The sequence below is a fragment of the Lytechinus variegatus genome, chromosome 1 (genome assembly GCF_018143015.1).
Source record: "Lytechinus variegatus isolate NC3 chromosome 1, Lvar_3.0, whole genome shotgun sequence".
Lineage (NCBI taxonomy): Eukaryota > Metazoa > Echinodermata > Echinoidea > Temnopleuroida > Toxopneustidae > Lytechinus > Lytechinus variegatus.
This window is the reverse complement of record NC_054740.1, coordinates 90,553,816-90,581,517: the sequence shown is the minus strand read 5'-3', so window position 1 is coordinate 90,581,517 and position 27,702 is coordinate 90,553,816. Positions and strand designations below refer to the sequence as shown.

General features: G+C 35.5%; 2 protein-coding genes across 3 annotated transcripts; one reads left to right on the top strand and one right to left on the bottom strand.

Moving 5' to 3' along the window:
• Positions 1-4,602: 4,602 nt before the first annotated feature.
• LOC121428227 (60S ribosomal protein L11) lies at positions 4,603-13,169 on the bottom strand. 2 transcript variants are annotated; one of them, XM_041624852.1, is made up of 5 exons: positions 13,141-13,169; positions 9,062-9,221; positions 7,464-7,570; positions 6,712-6,954; positions 4,603-4,819 (listed from the first exon to the last, which is right to left on the bottom strand). In XM_041624852.1, exons 1-5 carry the CDS (start codon positions 13,144-13,146, stop codon positions 4,790-4,792), a joined length of 546 nt encoding a protein of 181 aa, XP_041480786.1. In that variant the 5' UTR covers positions 13,147-13,169; the 3' UTR covers positions 4,603-4,789. The 2 variants fall into 2 exon arrangements, with proteins under 2 accessions (XP_041480786.1, XP_041480780.1); XM_041624846.1 differs by lacking the exon at positions 13,141-13,169 and adding an exon at positions 13,035-13,082.
• A 197-nt stretch (positions 13,170-13,366) lies between these two features.
• On the top strand, positions 13,367-26,642 carry LOC121428221 (dynein regulatory complex protein 1-like). The gene is made up of 17 exons (XM_041624836.1): positions 13,367-13,572; positions 15,108-15,198; positions 15,736-15,848; positions 16,543-16,726; positions 17,224-17,361; positions 17,830-18,039; positions 18,736-18,875; positions 19,535-19,669; positions 20,365-20,514; positions 21,213-21,471; positions 22,134-22,223; positions 22,917-23,018; positions 24,250-24,312; positions 24,614-24,786; positions 25,329-25,385; positions 26,026-26,121; positions 26,394-26,642. The coding sequence occupies exons 1-17, from the start codon at positions 13,457-13,459 to the stop codon at positions 26,554-26,556; spliced, it is 2,280 nt and encodes a 759-aa protein (XP_041480770.1). The 5' UTR covers positions 13,367-13,456; the 3' UTR covers positions 26,557-26,642.
• Positions 26,643-27,702: the final 1,060 nt, after the last annotated feature.

Sequence of the window (27,702 nt, the reverse complement as noted above, 5' to 3'; positions counted from 1 at the left end):
TGGGGATGATGATGGTGATAATAGTGATGATATGATGATGGTGATGAAGTTAATGATGATGATAATACTGATGATATCACAGTATTATACGTCACAATTATATCACTACCAAACGTGAAGAGGAAAATATCGGAATGTTGTTGTTGATGATGATGATGATGAAGATAATAAAGATGATGGTGATGATGATGGTGATAAGGATGATGATGGTGATGATCATGATGATGATGATGGTGATAATGATGATGATGGTGATAATGATGATGATGATGTTAGTGATAATGATGATAATGATGGTGATAATGATGATGTTGGTGATAATGATGATGATAGTGATAATGATGTTGGTGATAATGATGGTGATAATGATGATGATGTTGGTGATAATGATGATGATAGTGATAATGATGATGATGTTGGTGATAATGATGATAATGATGGTGATAATGATGATGATGTTGGTGATAATGATGATAATGATGGTGATAATGATGATGATGTTGGTGATAATGATGATGATAGTGATAATGATGATGATGTTGATGATAATGATGATAATGATGGTGATAATGATGATGATGTTGGTGATAATGATGATAATGATGGTGATGATGATGATGATGGTGATGATGATATGATGATGATGATGATGATAATGATGCTGCTGCTGATGGTGATGATGATGATGGTGATAATGGTGATATGATGATGATGATAGTGATGAAGTTAATGATGATGATAATACTGATGATATCACAGTATTATACGTCACAATTATATCACTACCAAACGTGAAGAGGAAAATATCGGAATGTTGTTGTTGATGATGATGATGATGAAGATAATAAAGATGATGGTGATGATGATGGTGATAAGGATGATGATGGTGATGATCATGATGATGATGATGGTGATAATGATGATGATGGTGATAATGATGATGATGTTAGTGATAATGATGATAATGATGGTGATAATGATGATGTTGGTGATAATGATGATGATAGTGATAATGATGTTGGTGATAATGATGGTGATAATGATGATGATGTTGGTGATAATGATGATGATAGTGATAATGATGATGATGTTGGTGATAATGATGATAATGATGGTGATAATGATGATGATGTTGGTGATAATGATGATAATGATGGTGATAATGATGATGATGTTGGTGATAATGATGATGATGTTGGTGATAATGATGATGATAGTGATAATGATGATGATGTTGGTGATAATGATGATAATGATGGTGATAATGATGATGATGTTGGTGATAATGATGATAATGATGGTGATAATGATGATGGTGGTGATGATGATATGATGGTGATGATGATGATGATGATAATGATGCTGCTGCTGATGGTGATGATAATGATGGTGATAATGGTGATATGATGATGATGATAGTGATGAAGTTAATGATGATGCTAATACTGATGATATCATACAGTATTATACGTCACAATTATATCACTACCAAACAAGAACATTGCTTTGTCCATAGTATACAGGGAAGGAAACAGTATAAAATAGCAAAACGGATACAAAAATTGGTTCATTTCCTCTGACATTTACTCTTCCACCTAAAATGACCTAGGTCTATCTCAAAGTTTCTAATGTTACTATTTACTAAGTGAGGGGCAATAAATCGCTGTTAATTAAATACTGGGAGTAACATTCTATTTGAATGATTGGACACATTTTTACTAACTTATGTGTGAAAAAATGAAACAAATAGTAAAAAAAATCAAACATAAGAGAGCTCTAATATTGAAACCCCGGGGAAGGGGAGCAGTCAAATGTATTGCTGTATACATGCGTGACCAAATTATTTCCAAACACCCCCTAAACGATTTTTTTTCTGTGTTTGCAAAATAACCCTCTAAACAAGTTTTTCGCGGCCTTTTTTTGTTTACACAATTTGGTCCCTAAACAAGTTGTCGCCAGAGTATGACCTAGTACAAAAATCTTTGGGAAAAAACATACCCTAAACACGTTTGGTTAGTCTTTGAAAACAATGCTTTGGAAAAAATACATACCTTAAATACGTTTGAACCCGCGATTGACCATTGATTGACCAGTCTTTCAAAACCACCCTTTTTCTTGAAAATCGGTGAGTTTGATACTTTTAACCAGTGCACGCGCTGCCCGCGTCCAAAACTAAAAAAATACCCCTTTAAACGCTTTTTTTTTTGGGGGGGGTCACGCATGTGTACAGCAATATATTTGACTGCCCCCCCCCGGGTTGCAACCCGTCTGTAAATATAAAAAACTTGCTTCGTATTATCATGCTTATATCTTACCTATATGTAAAAGAAAAAGCAGAAAATAAAGCCTGATGAAAGTCCCATGATGGACAAACTTCATTTATTCACCCCTTTCCAAATCTGGTCAATGGTCAGTCGCGGTGTCAAACGTATTTAGGGTATGTTTTTTCAAAGCTTTTTTTTTTTTAAAGAATAGCCAAAGGTGTTTAGGGTATGTTTTTCCCAAATGCTTTTTCTCCTGGGTCATATTCTGGTGACTTGCTTAGGGGCCAAAATATGTAAAGCCAGAGAAAAACTTGTTTTGGGGGTTATTTTTGCACACAGAGAAAAACTCGTTTAGGGGTTTGGAAATAATTTGGTCACGCAGGTGTTCAGCAAAAGATTTGACTGCCCCCCCCCCCGGGTTGCTAGCGCAAAGGGCAAGAAGACTTTAAGATATAGTGACCCGACAAGACCGTTTGCTATTTGCCAACCTCCTCTCATGTTCTTAACTTTTATTCCTCGTTATATATTCCTTTCCCGTTCGTTTTCATCGCTTATTTACATTCTCCTTTTCCCTTCACCCCGCCCACCCCCCCCCCCCCTTTCTCTCTGTTTGTTTCGCTGCCATTTTGAAGCAGCGGCCATTTGGCTCCAGACTCCTTCCTTTTGTAAAATCAATTCCCCTTTCACTATTTATTTTCCTGGAGTGTGAATGGCAGTCTTTCTTCCTCGTCTTTCCAATATCCTTTCTCTTTTTACTTGGGGGGGGGGGGTGAGGAGGTCTCTTCGCCATCTGGATTCGTGCCTATATTTAAGGCAAGGTCCTTTCCCACCAGACTTCGTTTCTTCTTATTTTTATCTTCCATTCTTTGGTAGAAGAAATTTTAGGATGGAAAGTCGTTTATTTTTTATAACCCGCCCTTCGTGGCTAGAGGCTATCTTTTTTCACCCCCTCACATTACTCTCTCTTCGCTGATATATTTCCCTTCCTTCCCCCCGCTTTTAATCTTTTCCTTTTCTCTCTTTCCTACCTTTCTAATCTTCTCTTACTTACAATCTCCTTTTTTAAAACATTTTGTTTCTTTCCCACTCTCCTTTTCTTTCATGTTCTTTTCTCTTTCCACTCACACTTTCCTTTCTAACCTTCTTTTTTTTTGGGGGGGGGAGGGGGGGGGGTGTGAGGGAGTCCCCCCCATGCCTGCCTCCTGATTACCTAAGCATAATATTAACAGATACCAGCTAAAACTGGTACATGTATGTTATTAGGGAGATATTTTAGGTGCAATTTTTTTTAACACTCCATATAATAGGCCTTTTGTGCATACACAAACTGTTTCTAATGACATATGTTGAGATGGCCTGAAATTGGAACTTGGTCAAAATAAGATTTCATGGTGACAAATCAGACTCATTCTAACACAACATACTCGAGCATCAATTGCTCTTGATTTGGTTCCGGCATGGTGTTCAGCTTACAAAAATAATTTGGGTAAATGGAGAATAAAATCCTGGAGAAATTATTACCAGCACTCCATATATTTGTTCAATAACTTATTCCCTATATATATCTCCAGGTGCAACTTGTCTGTTTTTCCTCTGCTCAAGATAATATTGAGTTCACAAAAAGGCAGGTGGCATCTTAGAGACAATAGAGAAAACATTTTTTTTCGTCCAAAATAAATCAAGGTTTACAACTAACATTTAATTTTGAAGTCACATTACAAAATTAAGACTTTACAAACTTTTTCATTTTGTGACAGATTTTGAAGAACTAAAATGAATGTTTCTATTTAAAAAAATGTTTCCCCTGGGTTTTATTCTCCTGGTAATTAATTCAATGCAATTAATTCATGAAGCAATCATTACAAAAGCGCATTCAGCTCCCGATACCAACAATACCTGCCCAGGACGTAGCTCTACTGAATATGAAGGGGTGCAACTGCACATCAGTAGGGAATTTTAGATCTCACATCAAGATAATGGGTGAAGCACCATGAAACACTGACAATGTTCATGTATGGTTTACCGTTCATATCTCTAAAGACAATGCTGTCCAATAAATCGCCAATTCAAGGGATTTTCATGTATTATGTGCGTGCACAGTGGTCAAACTTATTGATCATTTTACCCTGCGCAATAAAAAAAAAATTGGATCTCAATAAACGCTATAGACTTTCTGCACCCCTCAATAATTGAGTAGAGTACCCTGGTATAAGTTGATCTTCCCTGATCGGGGGGAATGTTACTCAGGAGACTAAATGCGCTCATTAATTCAGTTTGAATTACAGAGGTGACTCTATGTAGAGGCATACATCATACACTCTGAGCTAACAATGGTTGATTGGTTTGTTCATGAGTCTTTATTGAACATAGAGTACATATATGGCATGGCGGCATAGTGTTGAGAGACAAGATTGTGTTGAGAGACAAATTGAGAGCTCCTGGTCTGATGGCTCCTAGTCAGGTGTTACGATCAATGTTTGAGAGGAGTGTCGTATGTGTGTTGATGATAGGCTGGAAGTGGGTGCTTATTTACCAGGGAGGAGGATTCCATCGTACTGTGAGGTGGTGAAAAAGAACAAAGTAAAAGATATTGTGGACATTGTATCCTCAGAAATAACTATTACAAAACTTTTTTTTTTAATTGCCAGTTTCTCATGCAGTAATTAAAGACAAATTTAAGTACAGTAGGTGCACTGAGCAATAATTTCAAAAGTGAATTGTCATATTATACAGAGCATCCCAGAATAAACGAAACCAAGTATCAATCAGTTATCATAACTTGACTACAAAATCACTGTATAGCTCACAGCCCCTCTTTCATCTGGTATACCTTGGATGATTATCCATTCATGCACGAGTAAAAACAATTTGAAGAACAGAAACAAAAGAGTCACTTGGCAGTTGAAAAAAAGTTCATTATCTGCTCTTTAATATGATATCTCAAAGAAAGAAACAACCAAGGAGTTATGAAGTTATGTTTCTTCAAAATAATGCTTTCATTTATATAATTTGATTCAACAAATGCACTTTCAAGGTTTGCCTACCATAGCTTTCATGTCGTTTAAAAAAGATTTTTTGCATGGCCAAATATCCACCCCCCCCCCCCACAAAAAAATGTTAAGTCTACCAGTTAGCCTGTAAAACACCACTGACTAATATTGGGAAAATTCAATTATGATTTAAAGAAACAAACCAGTGATATTTCATGTTCATTTTCTTTGATTCAGGTATCATATGAAAGAGATATTGGCCTTTCTAGAAACAAGGTTTTCTTTTTGTGTCAAGTAGCTTGTTCGGGTATGCTCTATATAAAATTGTATTTGCTCACTCTTGCATGAATGGATAATTCAAAGTATAGCTAGTGAAAGGGGAGACTCTGAGCCTAACAATGACTGGTTATTTGTCAATAGATTATACAGTGCATCCCAGAATAAACGAAACCGAGATTTAGCGATCATTTATCACAACTTAATCATAAATAGAATAGACAAATGACCTACCAATTTAAAGCTTAGAATCTCCTCTTTCATCTGATATTACTTAGGTTATTTCTTATTCACGCAGGAGTGAGCAAAAACAATTTGAAGAAAGGATATCAAAAACTCATTTGGCGTGGGGTATCTGGGTTTCAAAAAAAAAACCATATTTCTGAAAAGTTCAATATCTCCTCTTTAATTTGGTACCTCAATTGCAGAAAATGGTCAGGAAATAAAAAAGTTCTGGTCATTTGAAATAAGGCTTGTATTTCCATAATTTCATGAGATAAACGTGTTTTCACCGGTTTCGCAGAGAAGCTTTCGCATGGTGAACAAAAGATTTAATGCATGGCTGATCGTCATCAAAACGGAGTGTCGAGTGAGTTTGAAAGCCAGCCTGGAGAACCTTTTCATTTTATGAAATTATTGAAATTCAAGCCTTATTTCAAATGACCAGAACTTTATTTCTTGACCATTTTCTGTAATTTAGGTATCAAATTAAAGAGATATTGAACTTTTCAGAAATATGGTTTTCTTTTTGAAACCCAGATACCCCCCGCCAAATGAGTTTTTGATATCCTTTTTTCAAATTGTATTTGCTCACTCATGCATGAATGTGAAATAATCTAAGTAATATCAGATGAAAGAGGAGACTCTAAGCTTTAAATTGATAGGTCATTTGTCTATTTTATTTATGATTAAGTAATGATAAATGATCGCTAAATCTCGGTTTCGTTTTTTCTGGGACGCACTGTATAAATAAAGCATCAATTCTGAATGATTGTACATGTAAAGTGTTACTAAGTTTAAAACCTAACCAAACAATGAAATAATGAAAATTGGCTGGAAACAGATTAAGGCTAACATGCTGTGGAAAATAAAATGAGCAGAAATGGAATGTTAAATTGGAGAAAATCCATTTCTAATTTGATGTTATCATTCACCCAACAAACACACTACAGGGTACTTACTTTCTGCTGGAACCATTTCATGGCTTCCTCCTTGTTGACACGGTGAGTGCAGCCAACACGTCCTTTCCTGCGCCTCTTGTGGCCCACGCTGAACCCAGGTCGCCCTAGGACAACGTAGAAGTCCATGCCATAGATTCCAATGCTGGGGTCATACTTGATTCCAAGATCGATATGTTCCTGGATACCAAAGCCAAAGTTGCCGGTGTCAGAGAAGTTGCCCTTGCGCAATTCATACTCCCTGACCTAGAATAGATAGAACAAGATTGTATTAGGACATGAAAGATTTATGCTTGGTGAGATCTCATAGGAAAGTTTTACTTGACTATCAAAGGACTGAACAAATATATATCACAGCCTTGCATGTAACAAAATCAGCTCAAGTTGATTCTAATAAAAACATTTTTTTTTAAAGTGCTGTAATAAATCAAAATACAAGAGAAACTGTTACATCATAGGCTCTCTCATGCAAATTCTACTGACATTTTGTAAAAATTTTCATATCAGATTATCATGAACTTTTCTGATTTATGCTAATTCTATTTTTCTTAATGTACGCAATTTATGGACTTCCTTCTTTAACATACCATACAGAAAAATATGCATATTGAAATATATGATGTTCAAATCTGCTAGCATCCAAGTAATATGAAATTGTCAATTCATGACAGAACATTTTGTGAATTTCTAGAACAGAATGTACAGTAACATTAGTTAGGTTCATGATAATAATGTATGTGATCCGTTTTCTGTACCTTCAATCCCTTCTCCAGGATTTCTTCAGCCTTTGGACCACGAACGGTGCAATGGACAGCGATCTTTTCATTCCTACGGATACCAAATGATCGCACAGTGTAACGAGCTGTATGGACAGATAAAACTCAAGAATAAATGATAGTAGAAGTGCACAGGAAAGTAATATATAGCATGCATGTACAGCATTTATAAAAATTCTACTGCATCCATTAACAACTCAAACTTTTATTTCATACAGATGGCATTCTGTGATATCCATGATTTATGAAGTGACGGATAGTACAAATGAACATTGACTTCTCTTTATGAATCAAAATTGCATGTTTATCCTCACATGGTCACTTCATGAAACGAGGTTCAATAAACAGTATTTTGGAAGATGAATTATTACAATTTAATTTGTACCTCAAATCAATATTGATCTAAAGTTACAAAACCTGCAAAAAATCAGTGCAATGTTTTTGTTATGAGTGAGGTATAATTTATTACGTATTAATATCCGTATGCAATTAAATTATTGGAGGGGAAGTGGGGGGGGGGGGACCTGACCCTGCTAAAAGATTTTTAATAAAATTTTCTTTCATAGCCACCTCACCCACCCCCCCCCCCCAAAAAAAAAATCCCACTTCCATGACCCTTATCATTCCCAGGAAGTACAAAGACTATTGATTAAATCTTAGAATGTATCTCTGAACTAGTACCATAGCAATCATGAGGGGGAAGGAAAGCCATGGGTTGCAAAGCAGAGATGATATTATTTGCACAATATTCTGGTTTTTGGCAGTGGAATAGAAAAAATCCTCCTACCATATCACAGAAGTGCAAGTGAAAAAAAAAAAGAAAAAAAATGTGTAAAATGTACATTTCAAAAAATCTACTTGGATAGATGTAGAAAAATGACAAGCCAAAAATCGTACATTTACATGTACTGTATTATGGGTCATACACTGTAATGTATAGTGTGCTTAGCAGTTTTAATTGATGAGACCATCCAGATAAAGTACATGTGTGTCTGACTCATGTGAACATAATCATTTTGATAAATTGCCACTAATATCATTCATTTGTTGGTTAAAAATTAACAGACCCATGAACCAAAAACTTATTAAATCTGCAATGAAAAGCTTGTACATCTGAAGATTCATTACAAAAACTTAAATTCATTGTCAGATAAAATGAAGCACAAAATACATGTTACGTGAATGATTTTTGACCCCTAGATGACCTTTGACCTTATTGTTCTCCCAAACACATGTGTGGTATTATCAATGACTATTTGTACCAAGTGTAAACTCAATTGATGCAGAAATAATGCAATGAGACCAATCTGGAAAAAAAACTTGACCTTTTGACCCCTTGATTACCTTTGAATACACCATCCTCAGCAACACACAGAGATTGATATTTGAAATAAAGAATACTGGGGTTCCTAAATGGCCCTAGACGAAAAGAACACTGGGCTAAATTACCCTATTCTTACAATATACAGGCAGATCATTTACTTTTTATGGAGGATACATAATATCTTATGAAGAATGCCTAAGATTATTTGAAATAACTTGCTTCCTTTTGCTAACCATGGGAGAATTGCATTTACCTTTGGAGAAGACTGGGGACTGTCCAGTCAGGGCTTCCAAAACCTTTGCAGCACGGGTGAGTCTATCACCACTCTCTCCAACGCAGATGTTGAGGCAGAGCTTGCGGATTCGCAGCTCACGCATCACATTCTTCTTCTCCTTGTCTTTTTCGCCTTTGTCCTGTGGATAATAGGTTTGAAACAAGAATTGTCTAAATCACAATGTGATTGAATTAAAAATCTTTAGCAACAGCAGGTGTAATTTACATGCCCAGAACTATTAGCCCCCCCCAAAAAAAATGTGATGTTGTCCTCATCTGACTGACCATAAACAGGGTAGCATTTTTTTTTTAAGAACAATTTAAGGCAATGGTTTTGTAAGAAAGTCAGTCAGTCTCTAATTTCTGGTCTGTTCGTCAAGACATGATTTGTCTTGTGGAGTGTTGAAAGAAACTTGCAATCAATTGCAAGTCAATTTTGGGTATCAAAATCCATCATATAATACCAGGATGCTACATAACTTTTTAGAAGCACTTGCCCAGTCGGGCAAGAAAATTTTTAAATAGTTGGAATATACTTGCCCAAAAATCTATTTCACTTTCCCCAAACATCCTTGGAAAAAAAGTTTTTCCTCTTCAAAAGAAAGTTTTGTGGTTTTATAAACCATTGACATTTTTCTCTCTTTTTGACATTAACTGATCTACCTTGTTACTGCATTTCTTTTTCCAAAGTGATTTTATCTTTCCTGCCATGACCGAAATTAGGGTCAATATCATATCGACCCTAATTTTGGTCATTCTACAGTGAGAATTTGCTTGCCCGATTCGGGCAAGTAGTTTTGGTCTTTACGTCATAACACTTGCCCGACTCTAACTCTTACTTGCCCCAGGCAAATGCTTATGTAGCACCCTGTAATATTCAAGTCTTGCTTAAAATTAAAAATTCGCCATTAATTGCTGGTCTGCTTCTTGTATCAATAGCTTTAACTTGATATGCTCTAGCCTGCTCTAGACCTAGTTAAAATTGTTCGATCAACTTCTAAATTTGCAATTTATAGCAATATTGTCTTGCAACACACCTTTACATGTAGTTATGGATATCCTTGTTTACTGGGATGATTTTTGGAACAGACACCTCTAGGCCTACTGAAAATAAACAAGTCTACACCCCACTGATGTCAGGCCTAACTTACAATTGGCAACTGTGGCATTGTCATAATTTTCTTGATCTAATGTAAGGTCCTGACATTTTAATGATAAACGGCTTGCTATGACATGATAAGCCATGTTTCTTCCCTTCAAGAAATTATCGACTCAAATTTTATTCTTAATGAGATATTTAACTTAAAAAATCATGCGCAACTAGGATTTTCAACAAATCAACAGCGCGCATTTGCGACTGATTTTCTTCACTTGCATTTAAACGCAACTCTTTCTGCAATGGACCCCAGGACTCATCCATGTAATATTAGGCAGCGGGCACTCTCCAAAATGGGGTAGAATGGGGTCGCAATAGCACCCCAAATAAAAAGGGGAAAAAAATCAACCTTGATTATATGGATGAAAGTCTTTCGTGACACAGAATCCTGACATCGAGGCATTGGACCCTCAAAAAAGGAAAAGTGCCGTATGTTCGTTCTCCTTCTTTCAGATTGGAAACAAAATGGACGATCGATAACGAGAATGAACGGGACATGGTCTAACTTCCTTTTTTTTGAGGGTCCAGTTTGTGCCTCGATGTCAGGATTCTGTGTCACGATACTCGATAGACCTTCATCCATATAATTGAGGCAAGTGCCTAATTTATTTTCCCCCTTTTATTTGGAGTGCTATTGCGACCCCATTCAGTAAAGGCGCACGGCCAATAAGGAGACTGCCTCCCATGTGGGAGATTATCTCCAATATCACAGACTTTTGTAAAGAATTTGGGTATCCAATTTCCTTTGTTTACACTTGCTGCAGAAGGATTACCTTGTCGGCAAACAAAAATGTATTAAGCAGATTCCTCATCAAAAATTACCCCTTTTCACCATTTACTTTAAAAATTCACTATATTTGTTTTGATAAGGATATTTGTTGACATTCATATTGACATACAAAACAAATGGGCTTCTGACCCTAGTGACAAAAAAAATTTTGGCTGGAAAAATTATGGTTTTGTTGGCATTTCTTTTGTTCTTTTGCAAAGCAAGTCTCTAATATGGGAGATTATCTCCCACATTGGAGTCTCCCATATTGGCCGTGCGCCTCTACTGACTGATTTTCTACCCCATTTTGGAGAGTAGGGGAGACCAGGGCTAGTTGTAACATGGGATAAGTTGAAACATTGTAATTTTCTTTAAAGCCTGTAAAATAAATTTATGCAATACTGTCCTCAATTTTTAGCAATAATAATTCAACACTGTTGTATAATACTAGCAATAAATTGAGGGCAGTATTGCATAAATTTATTTTACAGGCTTTAAGAAAATTACAATGTTTCAACTTACCCCATGTTCCAACTAACCCCGGTCTCCCCTACCCACGACTGCCAATTACACGAATGAGTTTAATCCTGGGCTCCTGCCCGCTTCGTGGGCCAGAGATTCCTGGGTTAATGCAATAACGGTGACACTGACAAGAGAGTTTGAACATTGATTGCCATTGCCTTGTTCTTGAATAAATGAATGGCCGCACGGCACATAATATAAATGAATATGAATTAAGACTAAGAGTTAGACCCTTTGTGGCTTGTTCAGTTACTACCGTATTCAACTCAAGGGCCATTGCAGTCAGTAGAGGCGCTGGTCCAAAAATTGGGATTGTCCCAGAAAACAAGGATAGTCATAGTCATAAACCAAGACAAATTAGGGCCTATGTCTTGATAAATTGAGACTGTCATTGTTTATCAGTAGAGGCGCACGGCCAATATTGGAGACTGTCTCCAATGTGGGAGATTATCTCCAATATCAGAGACTTTTATAAAGAATTTGGGTATCCAATTTCAGAGACAGTTTCCAGTTTTGGAGACTAATTTCCTTTGTTTACATTTGCGGCAAAAGGATTACCTTGGCGGCAAATAAAAATGTGATAAGCAGATTCCTCATGAAAATTTACACCTTTTCACCGTCTACTTTAAAAATTCACCGTCTACTTTTGTTTTGATAAGGATTTTTGTTGTCATCCACACACAAAACAAATGGGCTTCTGACCTCAGTGAGACAAACTTTTGGGTGGAAAAAATTGTGCTTTTGTTGGTGTTGTTTCTTTTGTCCTTTTGCAAAGCAAGTCTCCAATGTGGGAGATTGTCTCCCCTATTGGAAAGAGTCTCCCATATTGGCCGTGCGCCTCTAGTGTTTATGGGGACGTTTTTTCTTCACTTCTCCCTACTACGGGACAAAGACAGCAATTAGGGGAACTGAGAGTGCTAAAAATAGATTCAGTGACCTCAATTTCCCCCAGTTCACCGTTTATTTATTATGACTTGCTGTCTTCCAATAATCTTGTTATGAAACCCGATATGTTTACATTGACTAGCACTCTTGTCATGATTGGTGTCGGCACTCAACAGGTGAATGAACTTTCCTAGATTTCTTGTGTGAAGAAATCCTTATAAACTGAGACAGTCCCTGTAACTGGGACGATCCCAATTTTCTGACCAGCGCGTCTAGTACTACTGGCAGTGCAGTGTTCCACTTACACATCTACGACTCGAGTCTATTCCTGAAATCCTGCCCTTTTGCCAAAAACGGGGGAACCAGTTGTATGTTGATGATTTATCAATAAAAACATTTAAAAAAGACGGGGGACCCTTAGTAATTGTGAAAGCCCTCTTCAATCGACGACCCACCATACACACATTTCACACTCATTCTCAGTCACATTCCTACAATACACACGTCTTCCGTACGCTCAATACCGATTCGATCTCGATCAACTCGTAGCTAGTTTAGATGTTTGAAACCTGTCGTTGCTAGGTTTAAAGAGTGATAAATATTAGGTGAAATTTATCATACTATTACACTATCTTTCAAATATACTGCATTCATTGCCAAATTTCATGTCTGAAAAGAGGGATGAAGAGGATTTAAATTCCCATTTATCCATAAGCTACTTGCTCACCGCCATGTTTGATAGAAAGAGAAAGAGGTTAAAATAAAATGATATTTGTTTACTTTTGGCCTCAAGATAGTCGAAAATTATTATATTTTAAAAATTAAAAAAAAAATAAAAATGTATTTTTATAATACAATTTGGTGAATTACAATTCAAAATATTTTAAAAATCGAATACAATTAATCGAATTGAACCGTAGCTTTAGTTGTAATGATAGAGCCTGAAAAAAGGACCATAGCAACATTTGTTGGTTCGTTCGCGACTGTTATCCGGCCGTACCGCTGTTAATCATCTCATTTTAGGCCCCTAAATTAAATGTAAAATGAGTTCTCACGAGGAAGAGGAGGATACTGGTCCATCTGTAGATTCTACTGATCCTGAAGAACGTATAGCTGCGAGAAGGCTAAGGATATCAAAAAGAATTGAAGCAGCCAGAAGGTAGATAAGACCCGACTTATTCATGTTTTCTGACTTTGTCAATTGTGGGCGGTACTTGTACGGTACCGGTATTGGTAAGCTGCGCTCCCCCGAGTCCCCCCGGCTGGATTATTCTGCGTACGGGGTAACCCTGAAAGCTCCGGCTCGCGAAGCGGGCCGAAGCTCAGGCCGCCTCAGCCTAGGCTCAGGCGAAATAAATTGGGGAAACAAAAATTATGCAATTCTTACCTCGATGGATGAAAAATTTAGGGGCCAAAAATAAAGCCGGCAAATTAGTTTGAGGGTGTTTTTGCTGGACTGACACAGCTACAGTCGGTGTCAGAGAAAAACTCGTTTAGGTAGATATGTTGCAAAAAAAAATAAATCTCAGAAATAAATAAATCTTCATGGCATCATTTAGAGCTCATCAAGACCTTTAATTTAACACCTCATTTATCTCAATGACAATAGCCCCAGATTGGCCAGAAATAAGAAAGTTATTGCAGTTTTAAGGTCATATAAATCGCCTAGCCTACTGATATTCAATTCTTATGTAGGCCTAGGCATATTCCTTTGTTTTTTAAGCCAAAAGTTGTGATCTTAACTGGGACCAAGGTCGGGACCAAGGTGCACTAATAGAAAACAGCAATGCGCATGCATTTGCATATGGAAGTCCCCCAAAACACTCCCAAAAATAACAGACGCCGCCGAAACAGGGACATAAAAAACATCTTTAGCCTCAGTAGATTTCATTCAAATTTCACCACAATATATTTTAAATGTTGCTCTATCGGGATGAATACAATTTAGAATGGGATGATACCTGTAAATGTGAATAGCAAGTGGTTGAAAGCGAGGCCAAAGTTCCAGTAGCACACAGAGTCGCAAGATCACCAAGTGAGAATTTTTTTCAAGTCTATACAGCTGCCATAAACATTCAACTACGTAAAAACAACGATGCCATGGGGAATAACCTTTCCTTGCACAAGCAAAAACAATACAAAGCAATGCCCCCACAGTCGCCCTGCAATTCTAGCCAGCACACTCAATGCCTCATTCAGAATGCACCTAGAGGGCGCTTTTGCAACATACCTAGTTTAGGGGATGTTTGGAAATGATTTGTCCACGCGTGTGTTCAGCAACACATTTGACTGCCCCCGGTGCTTTTTTACAATATCAGCTTCCAATTGGACCCCTCTTCGCATGTGAAATATTTTGGTCACTTGGTATCGTATTACCGGTACCGAACGTGTGTTTTCTGTGGGATAAGTTGAGAAAATTACAAAAACAGTGACAATAATTTTTTATTCAATATTTTATTATTTTGTGAAAATAAAGACTTTGAAAATGTGTTTTTTTACCATTTTTCATCATCTTTCTATTCAAGTTCCTTTTGGAAGGATGTTGCAAAGTTTTGAGCGTATGAAATTAGTTTCTGATGCGTATATTGCGCGTGTTCGATAACACTTGACTATAACCCCTGTACAAGTAAAGAGGGGTGGAATGATATTATTTATCCACCACTAAAAGATAATCCTGTCTGAATTTTTTTTCAGGGAGAAACTTGGTGAGGACCCTGGTGCAAAGAAAAAGGAGGACAAAGAAGAAGCTAGCAAGAGTAGAAAGCAAATTGAGGAAAGCAGACAGGTACCGTATATTCACTTCACACCATTTCTAGAGTGCAGTCTTGTCCTATACTAGTATAGTCAAATGTAACCCTCTCACAGGTTGAACTAATTGACCAAGAAGACATTGGTATGTTTATTTTATCATTTGAACAGATACCTTTGCAACGATAACACTCTCAGTGCGTGTACATGTGATGTGATCACACCAATATAGAAAAAAGGATAACAGCAATATAGAAAGCAATAAAACAACATAAAAAGGCAGTATAAAACTAAAAAGGGCAAGTACCGGTAAGAAATATAAAAATGAAGAATTGGAAATCTTTTGTGAGACAAGAGATGTTCTTGGTATTGTGAGTTGTGGTCTATTTTAATTGTGATAATATTTTTTTACTACCATATGCTCATAATTAAAAAAGTTTGATAAGATGACTATGTCTTTTGAATTCTTGGGGATGTTCATTTACATGTATTTTCCAAGAATGGATATAACAAGAGAAAACCCATTAAAAAAGCAGAATAGTTCAATACAATTTTTTGTTTTTATACTGAATAGAGGTTAACTAAACTTCAAAGCCATGGAAGTGAGTTGGTTACCAATGTTCGGGTTGCTGCAGATTCCCGGGAAGCACAAAGAAGAGCAGAAGAAGAGGAGACGCAGAGGCAACGGTATTTTGATTTATTCTTTATTCATGTATTCTGATGTTGTAATTAGAATAATTCAAAAGAGAAGTTAAAAGGGTGAATTGAGCTTTTTGATGAACCCTTACAATATTGTGAATCTAGTAAACATATAAATCTTGCTGCATAATGTCAGTTAATATTACCTGTATTGTTACAGCATAGTAATATAGTAACTTACAATAATAAGTAACAATTCATATCTAAAACAGGGTAAGACATGAAATATCCAAATAATACAAAAACATGGTAACATTATTGAAGGACTTTAATAGTAAAACAAATAGTATATAATAAATAAATTGGCCTATATTACAACTATAACATTAGCAAATATATAAACAACAGAAAAACAAGTAGGAATTGACAGTTGTGAACTGTCATGAACAATTATATATATGTAAAATATTATAATGTAAATTACATATATAATCTAAGTTCAGGGATTGGATGATAATGACATACATGTATTACATAATTTAGATCTTTTGTATAGAAACTTGAATACATCTAGGGATTGAAGATTTTGGAAATTTGTGGGTAATTTGTCATATGTCCTTACAATCACCTAAAATAAAAGCAATACTGGTACTTCCCCAGTGAGTGTAAAAATGCCCACATTATTAATAGATGCATTGATTAATTGGGTAGCAAATAATTATCATGTATCATGATTTTTCAGAGATGAAAAGCTTGAAGCGGAGGCAAAGGCTGGAATGGAAAGGTTTGAGGAGATCACAAAGCGCTGGGAACAAGCCAATGGAAGAGACATACCACAAGAGCTTCATGATATTTTGATGCAACAGAAGGCTCTTTGTGATGCAATGATTGATGAGAAGAACAAACTCATCAATGATTTTCAAATGGTAATCATTCTTTGCATGATTGTAACTGCTATAGAAACAGGACTCGGCAGCCAATGAAGATCAAGAATTCCATGGCTGTTATCTTAATGGCATAGTTATCTCCAAAATACAAATATATTTGATCTCATGTCATTTATTTAAACAGCAAAATAAACACAGTTCGTTCAACTTCTTAAAAATCATTATGAAAAATACAATTGAAATTATATTGAAATGTAGCATTACACTGCAAGTAGTTGAATAATTATAACTCTAAATGATCATGTAGCTTAAATGCTGTATCAGTTGGCTCTAAATGATCATGTGGCTTAAATGCTGTATCAGTTGACTCTTTTGTATATGATAAGACCTGAAATAGTAATTTCGTGAAGCAAAAACAATAATTTTCAACAACCATACATTCAAGTTGAAAATTAGCATCAGTTTGTAAATTCGAACATTACTCAGAATCTTAAATGTTAAAGTTTATTTTGATGATTTTTTTTAACATCTTGTAGGAACTCAAGTCTCAAGATGACCAGTATGTGAAAGATTTGAAGAAAGAAGCCGAGGATATTGATTTAATGATAGAGAGAATGGAAGAACAGGTCAAGAATCTCATGAAAGCCTACAGAGATGAACTCAAACAGATTGAAGTAAGTATACATGTTGGAATTAAAGAGTTTTAGCAAGCAGTGTGATTATCATTGTCTATTAATTGATTTATTAACTCTTCTGAAATGATTATTTGTCTATTTTGAATTATATATTATGAAATTATCTGTAAGATATACGCATGTAACGACAATGCTCTTTGAATTCTTTAGGAATGCCTGCTCTATGCTATCTTTTGTTCAACATTCTAATTTGCTTTATGGAAATAACCTTTTTTTACTGTAAAATGTAAGAACAAAGATACAATGACTCACTCAATGGCACACATTTAAGTGCTGCATTGAGGAAAGATATTAGATCATCAATTTCCAGTTCAGTGATTTATAAACCAATTGGCTTTGACACCTCTTTTTGATAACTACTTCAATTGATATTCAAACTCAAATAGAGTTACACTTGTTAGTTGAGATGAAATCATACATTTTCTTGTATTTTGTGTGGAAAACTAGAAAGCCTTTGAGACAGAGAGAGAAGAACTGTTAGAGAATAACAAGCGTAAGTGGGATCAAGCGATGGGAGGAAGAAGGGACCAGGAGCTGGAGTACATGCATCAGAGGGAGAAGAGAGTAGAAGAATATGAACAACAAATACAGCATCTTAGGATCCAAGATGCTGAAGAATACAACATGGTCAAGATCAAACTGGAGACTGATGTGCAGGTCAGATTTCTTCCATCATGTATTGTATTAACAATGTTTTGCTTTGATGATGATGTTATAACAGTTACTGTATTGGAGGTGGCGATGATTATAGTAAAGATAATGTTGATGGTTTTGTTGGTGGTTGTGGTGATATTTTTAAGCATTATGATCACGGTGATCTTGATAACAAATGGTTGTGGTTAGTTGTGGTGATGGTGGTGGTGATGATGATGATGGTGATGATGGTGGTGGTGGTTGTGATGGCATTGATGATGATGCTGCTGATGGCATTGGTGTCAAGAATAATGATGACAACAGCGATGATGATGATGATAGTGCTGATGCTGATATTATTAATAATAATATTGATATTGGATCATGATGATAATTGAGTTGGTAGTGATAACGATAATAATTGTGATATTAGTGATGACGATGATAACAACACTGTTGTTGATAGTGATGGTATCTAATGTAACGATTAATGCCAATGGTGTTGCAGTTGAGACTACAATGTTCTCATTGCAGTTCATTTGTAGATCCAATTCGTGCATACATGTAGGCAGATAAATTTGATTTGAGAGGAATTATTTATATAAATTTCCTAGATGCATGGTGGATATTCCTGGTGAATGTTATAAGATGATTTATCATATATGCCCATCTATCAGTAATTGTTTAACTGGTAATCCTTTTCTGTGTTTTTATTCATAGGTACTTGAACAGCAATTGCAGCAAATGAAAGCTACTTACCAGCTCAACCAAGAGAAGCTAGAATACAACTTTCAGGTCCTCAAAAAGAGAGACGAAGAAAACACTATTACCAAGTCACAGCAGAAAAGGAAAATTACTAGGTAAGGTGAAAACCTGATTTACATCAAATTAAAATTTTCTTTAAAGATTATGAACCACTAAAAACGCAAAAGCTGAAGGGGGGGGGGTGGTATTTATTCTTTCATTGAAAAAAATGTAAGAAATATGTTACCTGACAATCAAAATAATTATCTGTTTATCTCAAATTTAGCAAAAAAGATAAGAATAAATGAGAATCCCATTTGAACTGCTCTATTCAAGTTATGAGTAATTGTACAAAAAAATTACAGCCTCTCCCATTCCTTGTAGATTTTTTAACATTAATGTTACTGATTTTGATAAAAAAAATGAGATGTTTGCTAACTTTGCTTGGTAAATCCCTCATCCCGATATTTAGAATAAAATTTATCTTTAGCCACACATGTGTTGTTTTTTATCTAGATGATATATAATAGAGCTTGATGGTTTTAAATGTAATTCTCAAAATTCTGTTACATCGGTAATTCATGGATTTTCATTTATTCTGTGAATCTCATTCGTTATGATGTAGGCTTTTATTAATGAGGTGGGATTTTTTTCGTCAATGAATGTATGGCCCCTTATATAATGTGCTTCTTTGAATTTGGCCTTGATGACTTCAGGAACCATCAGTATCTTAATATCTTATTATCTAAGCTATTTTCTTTTGTATTTGGTGAAGGTTACAAGATGTATTGAATAACTTGAAGGTGAAGCTAGCTAAACAGGAGAAACAATATAAAGAAGAGAATCAAGGATTGGCCGATGATTACAAGAGGATCACAGAACAATTTAAGGAACTACAGAAGAAATCAAAGTAAGTAAATAGTGCTTGGATTATCTCAGAGAAGAAAATGTGTGATACTGGATCTAGATGATTTGATGTTCAAACGCCTGGTGTGGCTATCCCGTACATATTTGGCAGCAAATGCATGAAATTAGAAGTATACTTTGATATATTTGAATCTTTTCCAGGAGTTCCTTAAATTTGGGGATCGTTGTAGCCTCCCTTGTGGTATCAGGGAGTTTTTTTTCCACTGGGATATTGTTCTTGTATTCAAGTTCTTATGGTAGCACCTCTTATTTGCCCTTTTAAAATATAGAAGTAATGAATGAAGGGTATAGCAGAAATGAAAAGAGAGTTGTTTTGAGGGAAAGAGGCTGAAGTAAACCAACTAAAGACTAAAATATACACATTTTCAACCAGATCAAACAGTTTCCTGTAGTAGATAATTTAACTCTCTTCTGTCATGGTAGTTAATTGACTTTCCAACTAATGCAAGAGAGATATATTGTTTTGTTCCATGCTAAGAAGTGTTAAGCCTTCTAGTTTTACCTTGACAAAGTGAGTAAAAATGCAATGAATATTGAAAATAGCTCTTCAATTTTTGTCTTAACAAGAGATAAAAGATATATTTGGTACTGGAATATAATTATGGTGTATACAGTTTATTCATAATGCACATCAAGGCAAGTTTGCTAATGAATTGTATACACTGTATGCTTATTCAGACATTTCCAGTCAACTGACACAAAGAAGTTCCATGATATCTGGCTGATGAACGAGGCTGAAGTCAAGGAATTAAGTGCTAAACTGATGGAGCAGGATCGCATCATTTCAGAACAGCAACTTGGATTACCATGGCAACCACCTACTGATGCGTGAGTATCAACCTTTAATGTTAGTTTATATGGGTCAGAAAATTTCCAAAAGTTAGATTATTTTTCTTTTAGTGGCAAAAACGCATGATAGAGTTGTCATAGAAATTTAATGTTGTTATTGTTGAATATGATGGCGCTCTTCAATCTCTCCAGATTATGTGAAATTATAAACATTGGCGTACAGATGAGGGTGCTTGCCTCCTCCCCCAATTTTTCATGACCATAAAATAAAAGGAAAGAAGGAAAAAGAAGGGTGACATATAATATTTTATGAAATTATGTCAAATCTATCAAAAAATTTGTTTATATGTAATAAAAATGTCTAAATTTTCGTTCACTCACAACTTTTTATGAATTTTGCCCGATACGCCATTATCTGGCCCCCTCAACATTTTTTGCTCATTACACCACTGATGATAAAGTTAGGAATTATGAAGTTTGAAGTTGTTCTGTGAAAAGTAAAGTGATATGTATACCAAATTTGAGCTTATGAAAGTAACTTAATTTGTTCCTCTTTCAAATATATCTCAATCGTTTACAATGTTTTAGGAGATTCTATGTGTGGTGTAAAGTGTTTTGTTTATTACAACCAGTGAGCTAAAAATTGGTATGTCATGGTGTGCTTTTGTTTTGATTTTATTACCAAGAGTATAACTAACAACACACAACTGTATTCCGTTGCTTTCTTGATTGTGTAGTTCCTTCATGGAGAATGTGGGACCATTAACAACTGAGAAGAGCAAGAAGAAACCAATCTCTGCTCATGAGGTCCTGATGGAGGTCATGTCAGATGGAAGCCATGTTGAAGGAGGTAGTTTACAAGGATCAGAGAGAGGTGGTGATGGAGAAGAGGAAGGATCCCCCAGGGAGAGATTGGAGGGTGGTGAAGAGGAAGAGGCTAGGAGACTATCAGTCCAGACAGTCAAACAGATCCTGGAGCTCATATGCGATGAGTCGGTAAGATCTCCCCTCTTATGGAGATTCTTGAATGTTATTGATATCAGTGCTACTAATTTGTACAGTACAGATAAGTTACAAAGGAAAAGGTGGGCTTGTTTCATTATAATGCACTCATTTCAATACATTCTAGTCAAATGTTTTGGGATGAAACAAAAAATTCTTGGAAACGATGTTCCAGTAAATTTGCAATTATACATGTGATGTCAATGAGTTTTCTGTTTTCCTGGCTTTTAATATTATTTATTCAAGTAAACTTGATCTTGAGTAGTGGAGTGGAGTCCACTAATCAGGTCTCATGGTGTTGACACAGAAATTAATGTATGGAACTACACACACCAATGCTTAGCTTTTTTCCTGTTACATTACAAATTTTAGGGCCTTTGTAGAGGACATATTTTCTAAAGTGTTCTTCCCGAATAAAGTACAAAGAAGCTTATAGTTAATTTTTATTTCCCTGATCTAACCCTGAAACACCAACCCCAAAGTATTTTTTCCATTGCATTACATTACATAAAGGGGTCTATGATTTTTTCAATAATCAAATTTGTATAAAGTTTCATTATTCTGCATTGGTTCTAAAGGCATGTATTGTCCGTTTAACGAAAAATGTGTAGTAGGTATCATATGCATTAATGCTTTGCATTGTTTATGTTATGCAGGGTTTCTTGGTAGAGGCTAAACTGAACAAGTTACTTGCCCCTCTGGAGAAAGATGAACGCTGCCTTATGAAGTTAGATGCCATCTTTGCTGTAAGTACTTTATTTTCAAATAATAAATATTACCCATTTTTATATTTCAATTGTTTATTCAGGTAGGTGATCACAAACTATTGATTTTTTTTTCTTGTATTTACAAATTAGAGTATAATTAATTTTTTGATTGTCAATTAGTTGGCTGGTGTGTCAATCAGTCACATATTTTGTTGTTGGCTGAATTACTTCACATTATTAAAACCATTTGACATGCAGTGACATCATGTTCCAATATGCATTTATTTGGAGTGGCCAAAAGGGTTCTGACAGAATCCTCTGAAGTATATCCTATCATGCAAATGAACTGCCTACTATTTACAGTCACTGATATGAATTAGTACACAGTATCCAAACTCTCCTCTAGTCACATTTCTAGTAATGTGTATTATTATCTAATGCAGGTGAATTTCACAATCAAACCACAGTCATAAGGGCACAGAGAGGTAGTTGGCTATCAATATAGAAATTTATGGCTGAAAAGCATTTCTATGAAAATATACATGGTACAAGGCTTAATTTGTTTCAGTATATTATTTCCTTATACTTTCTATATGTGTATTGGTTAATTTACTGAAATAAAAGGGCAGATGTTGGGTTGTTGGAAAAGTTGATAAGGAATTAAAGAGAGAATCTGTCCAAGTCAAGTAGCAATATCTTGATGTTATATTTTGTTGAATGTTTTCTGAATAGGCCTTGGGTATAGAAACTGAAGATGACATCCATAAGTTAGCTGGATACTTTTTACAAGCCATGCATAACAAGGATCAGGACCAATTACCAGAGAATACAGAGGTAAGATCTCATCAATGTAGAGCAGTCAGCAAGTAAAGCTTCTTTGTTTCTTATTTATTTCTTTCAATTTCTGTTTTTCAACAAAATTTATGTATCATAAAGATGTGTTGAGTGTAATAATATTACCAAACTTATTCTTGTATTTATCAAAGTTATTCAAAACAATGAAATAAGATGAATATCGATTATGGAGGGGAATGGTGAATTATGAGACTTTTATGCATAAAACATTGAACTTTTATCTGAAGTAAAGTTCCTTAACCCTAAAAAGACTGAATCAGCCCCCCCTTGACATTTTTTCGCGATAAATCCACAGCATGAAATTTTTTTGACTGCGCCGCTTACTGACTTTTTACTTTCAAGTCCCGTGCAACTTTTGAGACCTAATTTGCGACTCCCATGTACGCGGTTCTAAAATTACACATCATTTTGTAAGTGCATGTCAGACCCCAAATTGCCCAAAATCTTGAGTTAATCCAATGCAAATTGTATTTTTTTTTTAACCATTATTCATAAATGTATCATTATTTTCACTACTGCTGGTTAAACTCAATTTCATCTAGCTGATGGTCAGAATACAGTCACCAATGATTTCCATTGAAAAACAAATACTAAACAAAAATTAAAAAAAACAAAGAAATACATAAGAAAATATTTTTTTTAATAAAATACATAAGAAAATATGCGATATCAATTCAAGCACATTTGATCAGAATTCTGCAGAGAGTTTATGAAGAAAAAAATAGCAGCATAGAGGCCTTATCTATTCATTTGATTTGAGCGAATTTGTTGTTTTATGCATAAAGTAGCGTAATTAATTATTAATGAGATTTTTAAAACAATTTGATCGTACAGTTTTTTAAATTATACCATGGGTAATACATGTGCCAAGTTTTTTAGCGATCATGCATTTGACGGCAGAGATTGTGAGGGAGCTGAATCAGCCCTCTCAGTCTTCTTTGATGCTGAAATACATGTACAAATACATGTACAAATACATGTACATGTAGCCGAGTCTTTTGAAGGGTTAAGTCTGTAATTACAAATTTATTCAGTTTAAAGCATCATTGTTGTAGTTAATGCTGCTGAAAGCAACACACTGGGAGAGGTCTAATGTCTGCATTACGATCTCCGGCATAGGTGATAAGGAAAATTTTATAGGGTGATGTGAGTTTAGTGATGTGGATTATTTTCTTGAGTGTCATGTTATTCACTCTTGATTCTTTTATAGGACATTGCTCAGGGAGACAATCTAACAGATGATCAGCAAGATGGCCAAGAAGGTCCGCTTCAGGTAAATATATTATTTGACCCATTGTTTGATTATTTTTTAAATAATTTTGTTTAAAAAATTTCATTATAGATTCATACTGCCAACAACCTGTTTTATAAAACAAATAATGCACAGATCTAAGTTGGTGATGTTATTGCCGATGCAAGCATAATGGGTATTCATGGGTATTTATGGTTTGCAAAATCACCTGGCAACAGTGCCTCATACTTGTTGCACCATGAACACACTTGTGTCTTATTACATCATTTTATATTGAGACTAAATCATGCTAGTCTTGTTCTATATTTCTATGATATGACAGGACCCTGTCGATGCTGAGGTAGCCGGCATTACAGGTAGCTCAGAGCGAGGCCAGGACCAGAGTGAGATGGGGTCAGTCCGGTCTACCAAGTCCAATTCTTTAGATCTCATCCATCCCAATGATGCCCTCAGTGCACTCAGGATGTTTGTCGAGGAGAACAGGAAACCAACCAAGTGAGTTTAGAAGAATGATGGAGGGATACTCAAGTTGTTTGTTGATAAACTAAGGATATTATAGCGAAACAGCTTTTTTTTTTAACAATGCTTTTCTTTTTGTAAGCATTTTTAGAGGACAATGTTATTGTACTATTATTTTGAGTAATTACATGTATATTGTTTGGCTTTATTCCTATTGAATCTGGGTGCATACTGCATAATCAACACACACTATTCTGTCATCATGATCAGCAACTGTTCTTTAACGCATTTCCATCTTTCTGAAATATTACAAGATTTCTAGTTCTTGAAGTATCAAGAAAATAGTCTACACCTGTACTATGTAAAATATACAATGACAGATGTTTTCATAGAGCCGCTCTCTGTTCATACCTAGTTAGTTGAACAGCCATAGAGTTCACAAAAGTAGAAAAAAAAGTGTTCAAGATTAATTTGTTGATTCTCATGAGTCAGGAGGTTTCATTATTACTTGTTTTTGTGTTCTATGTCTTGTAATTCGATTGTGTGTTTTCACTTGTTTTTATTTGTTTGTTTTGCAGGGAGAAAGTAAAATATCAGACATTCCGTATCATCTCGGGAGAAGATAGAGATTCAAGGTGAGTTAACATCTGGTTGACAACCTTATTTATTTTTTCTAATGGAATGTTGAAGACCAAGCCTACTTCAACATTCAATCCAATCCAAAAGTCCTTTGATATAGTGCCTTTTCCTTTTGGTTACAAAGCGCTTTATGATTATTAGTGGCCTCTTTGCCTGTCTTGTTGGAAAGTTTCAAAATTTTAGAAATATTTGCCCTATCGTAGAGCATTGTGGCCCAGTGGATATGTCTTCTGACTTTAAAGCAAAGGGTTGTGGGTTCGAATCCCAGCCATGGTGTAATTTCCTTCAGCAAAAAATTCATCCACATTTTGCTGCACTCAACCCAGGTGAGGTGAATGGGTACCCGGCAGGGTTAATTCCTTGAATGCATGAGCGCTGAAAGGCAGCTCAAGCTAAAGCCAGGGTAATAATAATTACAACGCGCCTCAGAATAGAATGTTACTAGATAGATGGCGCTAAATAAATGCCTATTATTATCTGTATGATGTTTTTATGTGTGCTGTACCATAGAAATGTGCCTTATAAAAAGTGAACTTGCTCTTAGATATATTGAAGGCTTGATAAACTATGTTTGATGTTCTAGTTATGACTGATTTTGAATTTAAGACTCATCTTGTGTATATCTCTATCTGATAGTGAGGATGCAGATTACTGGAAGATGTTTCCATCAGTGATATCAGGGAAACAAGAGAAAGTTTGGACAGCTCTTATCGATGGATTCGAGAAATACAGGTTGGTATTTGTCAAGATCAACTTTGTTGAGTCTGACATGGGGTCATGTCATCCATAGTATGTATTAGAAAATCTGTAGTTCAGAATTTGTACAGTTTACAATTTTGTCATTTAGTGCTAAATTATCATTATTGTTAATTGTATTATCAGTTGTTTGGGTACTTTTGTCTTAAAACCTGAAGTGTGTTACAAAGTGTATGAGTACATCTTTTAATTTGATTTTATTTTGTGATCGTTTCTTAACCACTTTCTAATTCCTATTATTCAAACAGTGATACTCTCCATGAGAGAGCCAAGTTGATCACAGAGACTGATGGTTTAAGGCAACAGAACGCAGAGCTTCGTATGCTTCTACATCAGTACATCAACTCACGCGTTAATCAAGAGTTAGAGATCCCTCCCACTCGCATACTCAACCTAGAAGTACCCCAGTAATGACCATGGAATAGCCCTTAGATACCTAAATGTCTATGGATGGAACAGTCTATTTTGTGAGCACAGGGAAAGCTGGGGGGGGGGGGTGAAACAGATATGTGCTACATATTTACTATCAATCATAACTTTTAGTACATGATTTGTCAGAGAGTTTCAGCTATGCTTGTGTGATCCGTGATTTACCAAGACTCGACAGGTCATTACCAGATGAATATGTATGAGATCAAGTATTTCATTTCATACTTCAAGAGCACTGATGTTCTTAAATACATGTAGAAATAAGCACATTTCTGCCTCCTCAAAGACCCTTTGTTTTGACATTCCATGACTAATCGTTTCTTTTTCGCAATTTTTTACCATGTACTTTATTTTATATTTTGAATTGAGGGAGAAGATTGGTAGTGATTACACTGTTCAGGGATTAAGTTTGATTGCTTGTACCCGTTTGACTCGCATTAATAACAACAGCATTAAACCCCTATTCCACAGAGAACAAGACCGCTGAAAGACCTTTGAAAAACCATAAATTCTGGTTGATCTTTCAGAGGTCTCTCAATGAACTTACAATGGTCTTTGAGGTCTTACATGAGTCCTGACCAATCTTTCAGTGGTCTTCATGGGCTCCAAAACTTTTTGAAACGGTTCAAAACAGTCTTACAAAGGTCTTACGGGAAAATGGCCTTTCAGTGGTCTTTCGATGAACTTTCAAAGGTCTTAACCCTCTCTAGGCCGGGGTATTTTTGGAGTTCATATGGCCGGGGGGGGGGCTCCCAGGCCCCCCCTAAGATCTCGGCCGTCGACTGCGCGATTGCGGCGAAAATTGGCACGCAGGTTGCCTTGGACATAATCTACAAGATTGTATAGTAATTTGTTTCATGCGATTCGCTATTAAGTGATTATGCTAATTTATGCGTAATTAGTATGCGAAATCATACTTTTTCCTCTAACTCCCTAAATAAAGCTCCAAATGTAATAATTTTTGGTATAGAAACTCTTTGTGGTGTTCTTAGCAAGTGCAAATGAAAAAAATTTCGATATCAAATAATTTTCTTTTGTATTGTTTTTTGTAATTTCTTATGTATTTCTTTGTTTTTTGACCTTTTGTTTTTCATTGTTTTTTCAATGAAATTTGTTGGAGACTCTTCT

Excerpts from the sequence above, each read along its gene's own strand:
- LOC121428221 (XM_041624836.1), top strand. The coding sequence starts at position 13,457 with ATGAGTTCTCACGAGGAAGAGGAGGATACTGGTCCATCTGTAGATTCT. Across the intron at positions 13,573-15,107 it reads AGAATTGAAGCAGCCAGAAG|GGAGAAACTTGGTGAGGACC; the intron begins GTAGATAAGACC and ends ATTTTTTTTCAG. Across the intron at positions 19,670-20,364 it reads GAACTACAGAAGAAATCAAA|ACATTTCCAGTCAACTGACA; the intron begins GTAAGTAAATAG and ends ATGCTTATTCAG.
- LOC121428227 (XM_041624846.1), bottom strand. The coding sequence starts at position 13,067 with ATGAATGCAGTATATTTGAAAGATAGTGTAATA. Across the intron at positions 7,571-9,061 it reads GTCCCCAGTCTTCTCCAAAG|CTCGTTACACTGTGCGATCA; the intron begins GTAAATGCAATT and ends CTGTCCATACAG. Across the intron at positions 4,820-6,711 it reads TGAAATGGTTCCAGCAGAAA|TACGATGGAATCCTCCTCCC; the intron begins GTAAGTACCCTG and ends ACCACCTCACAG.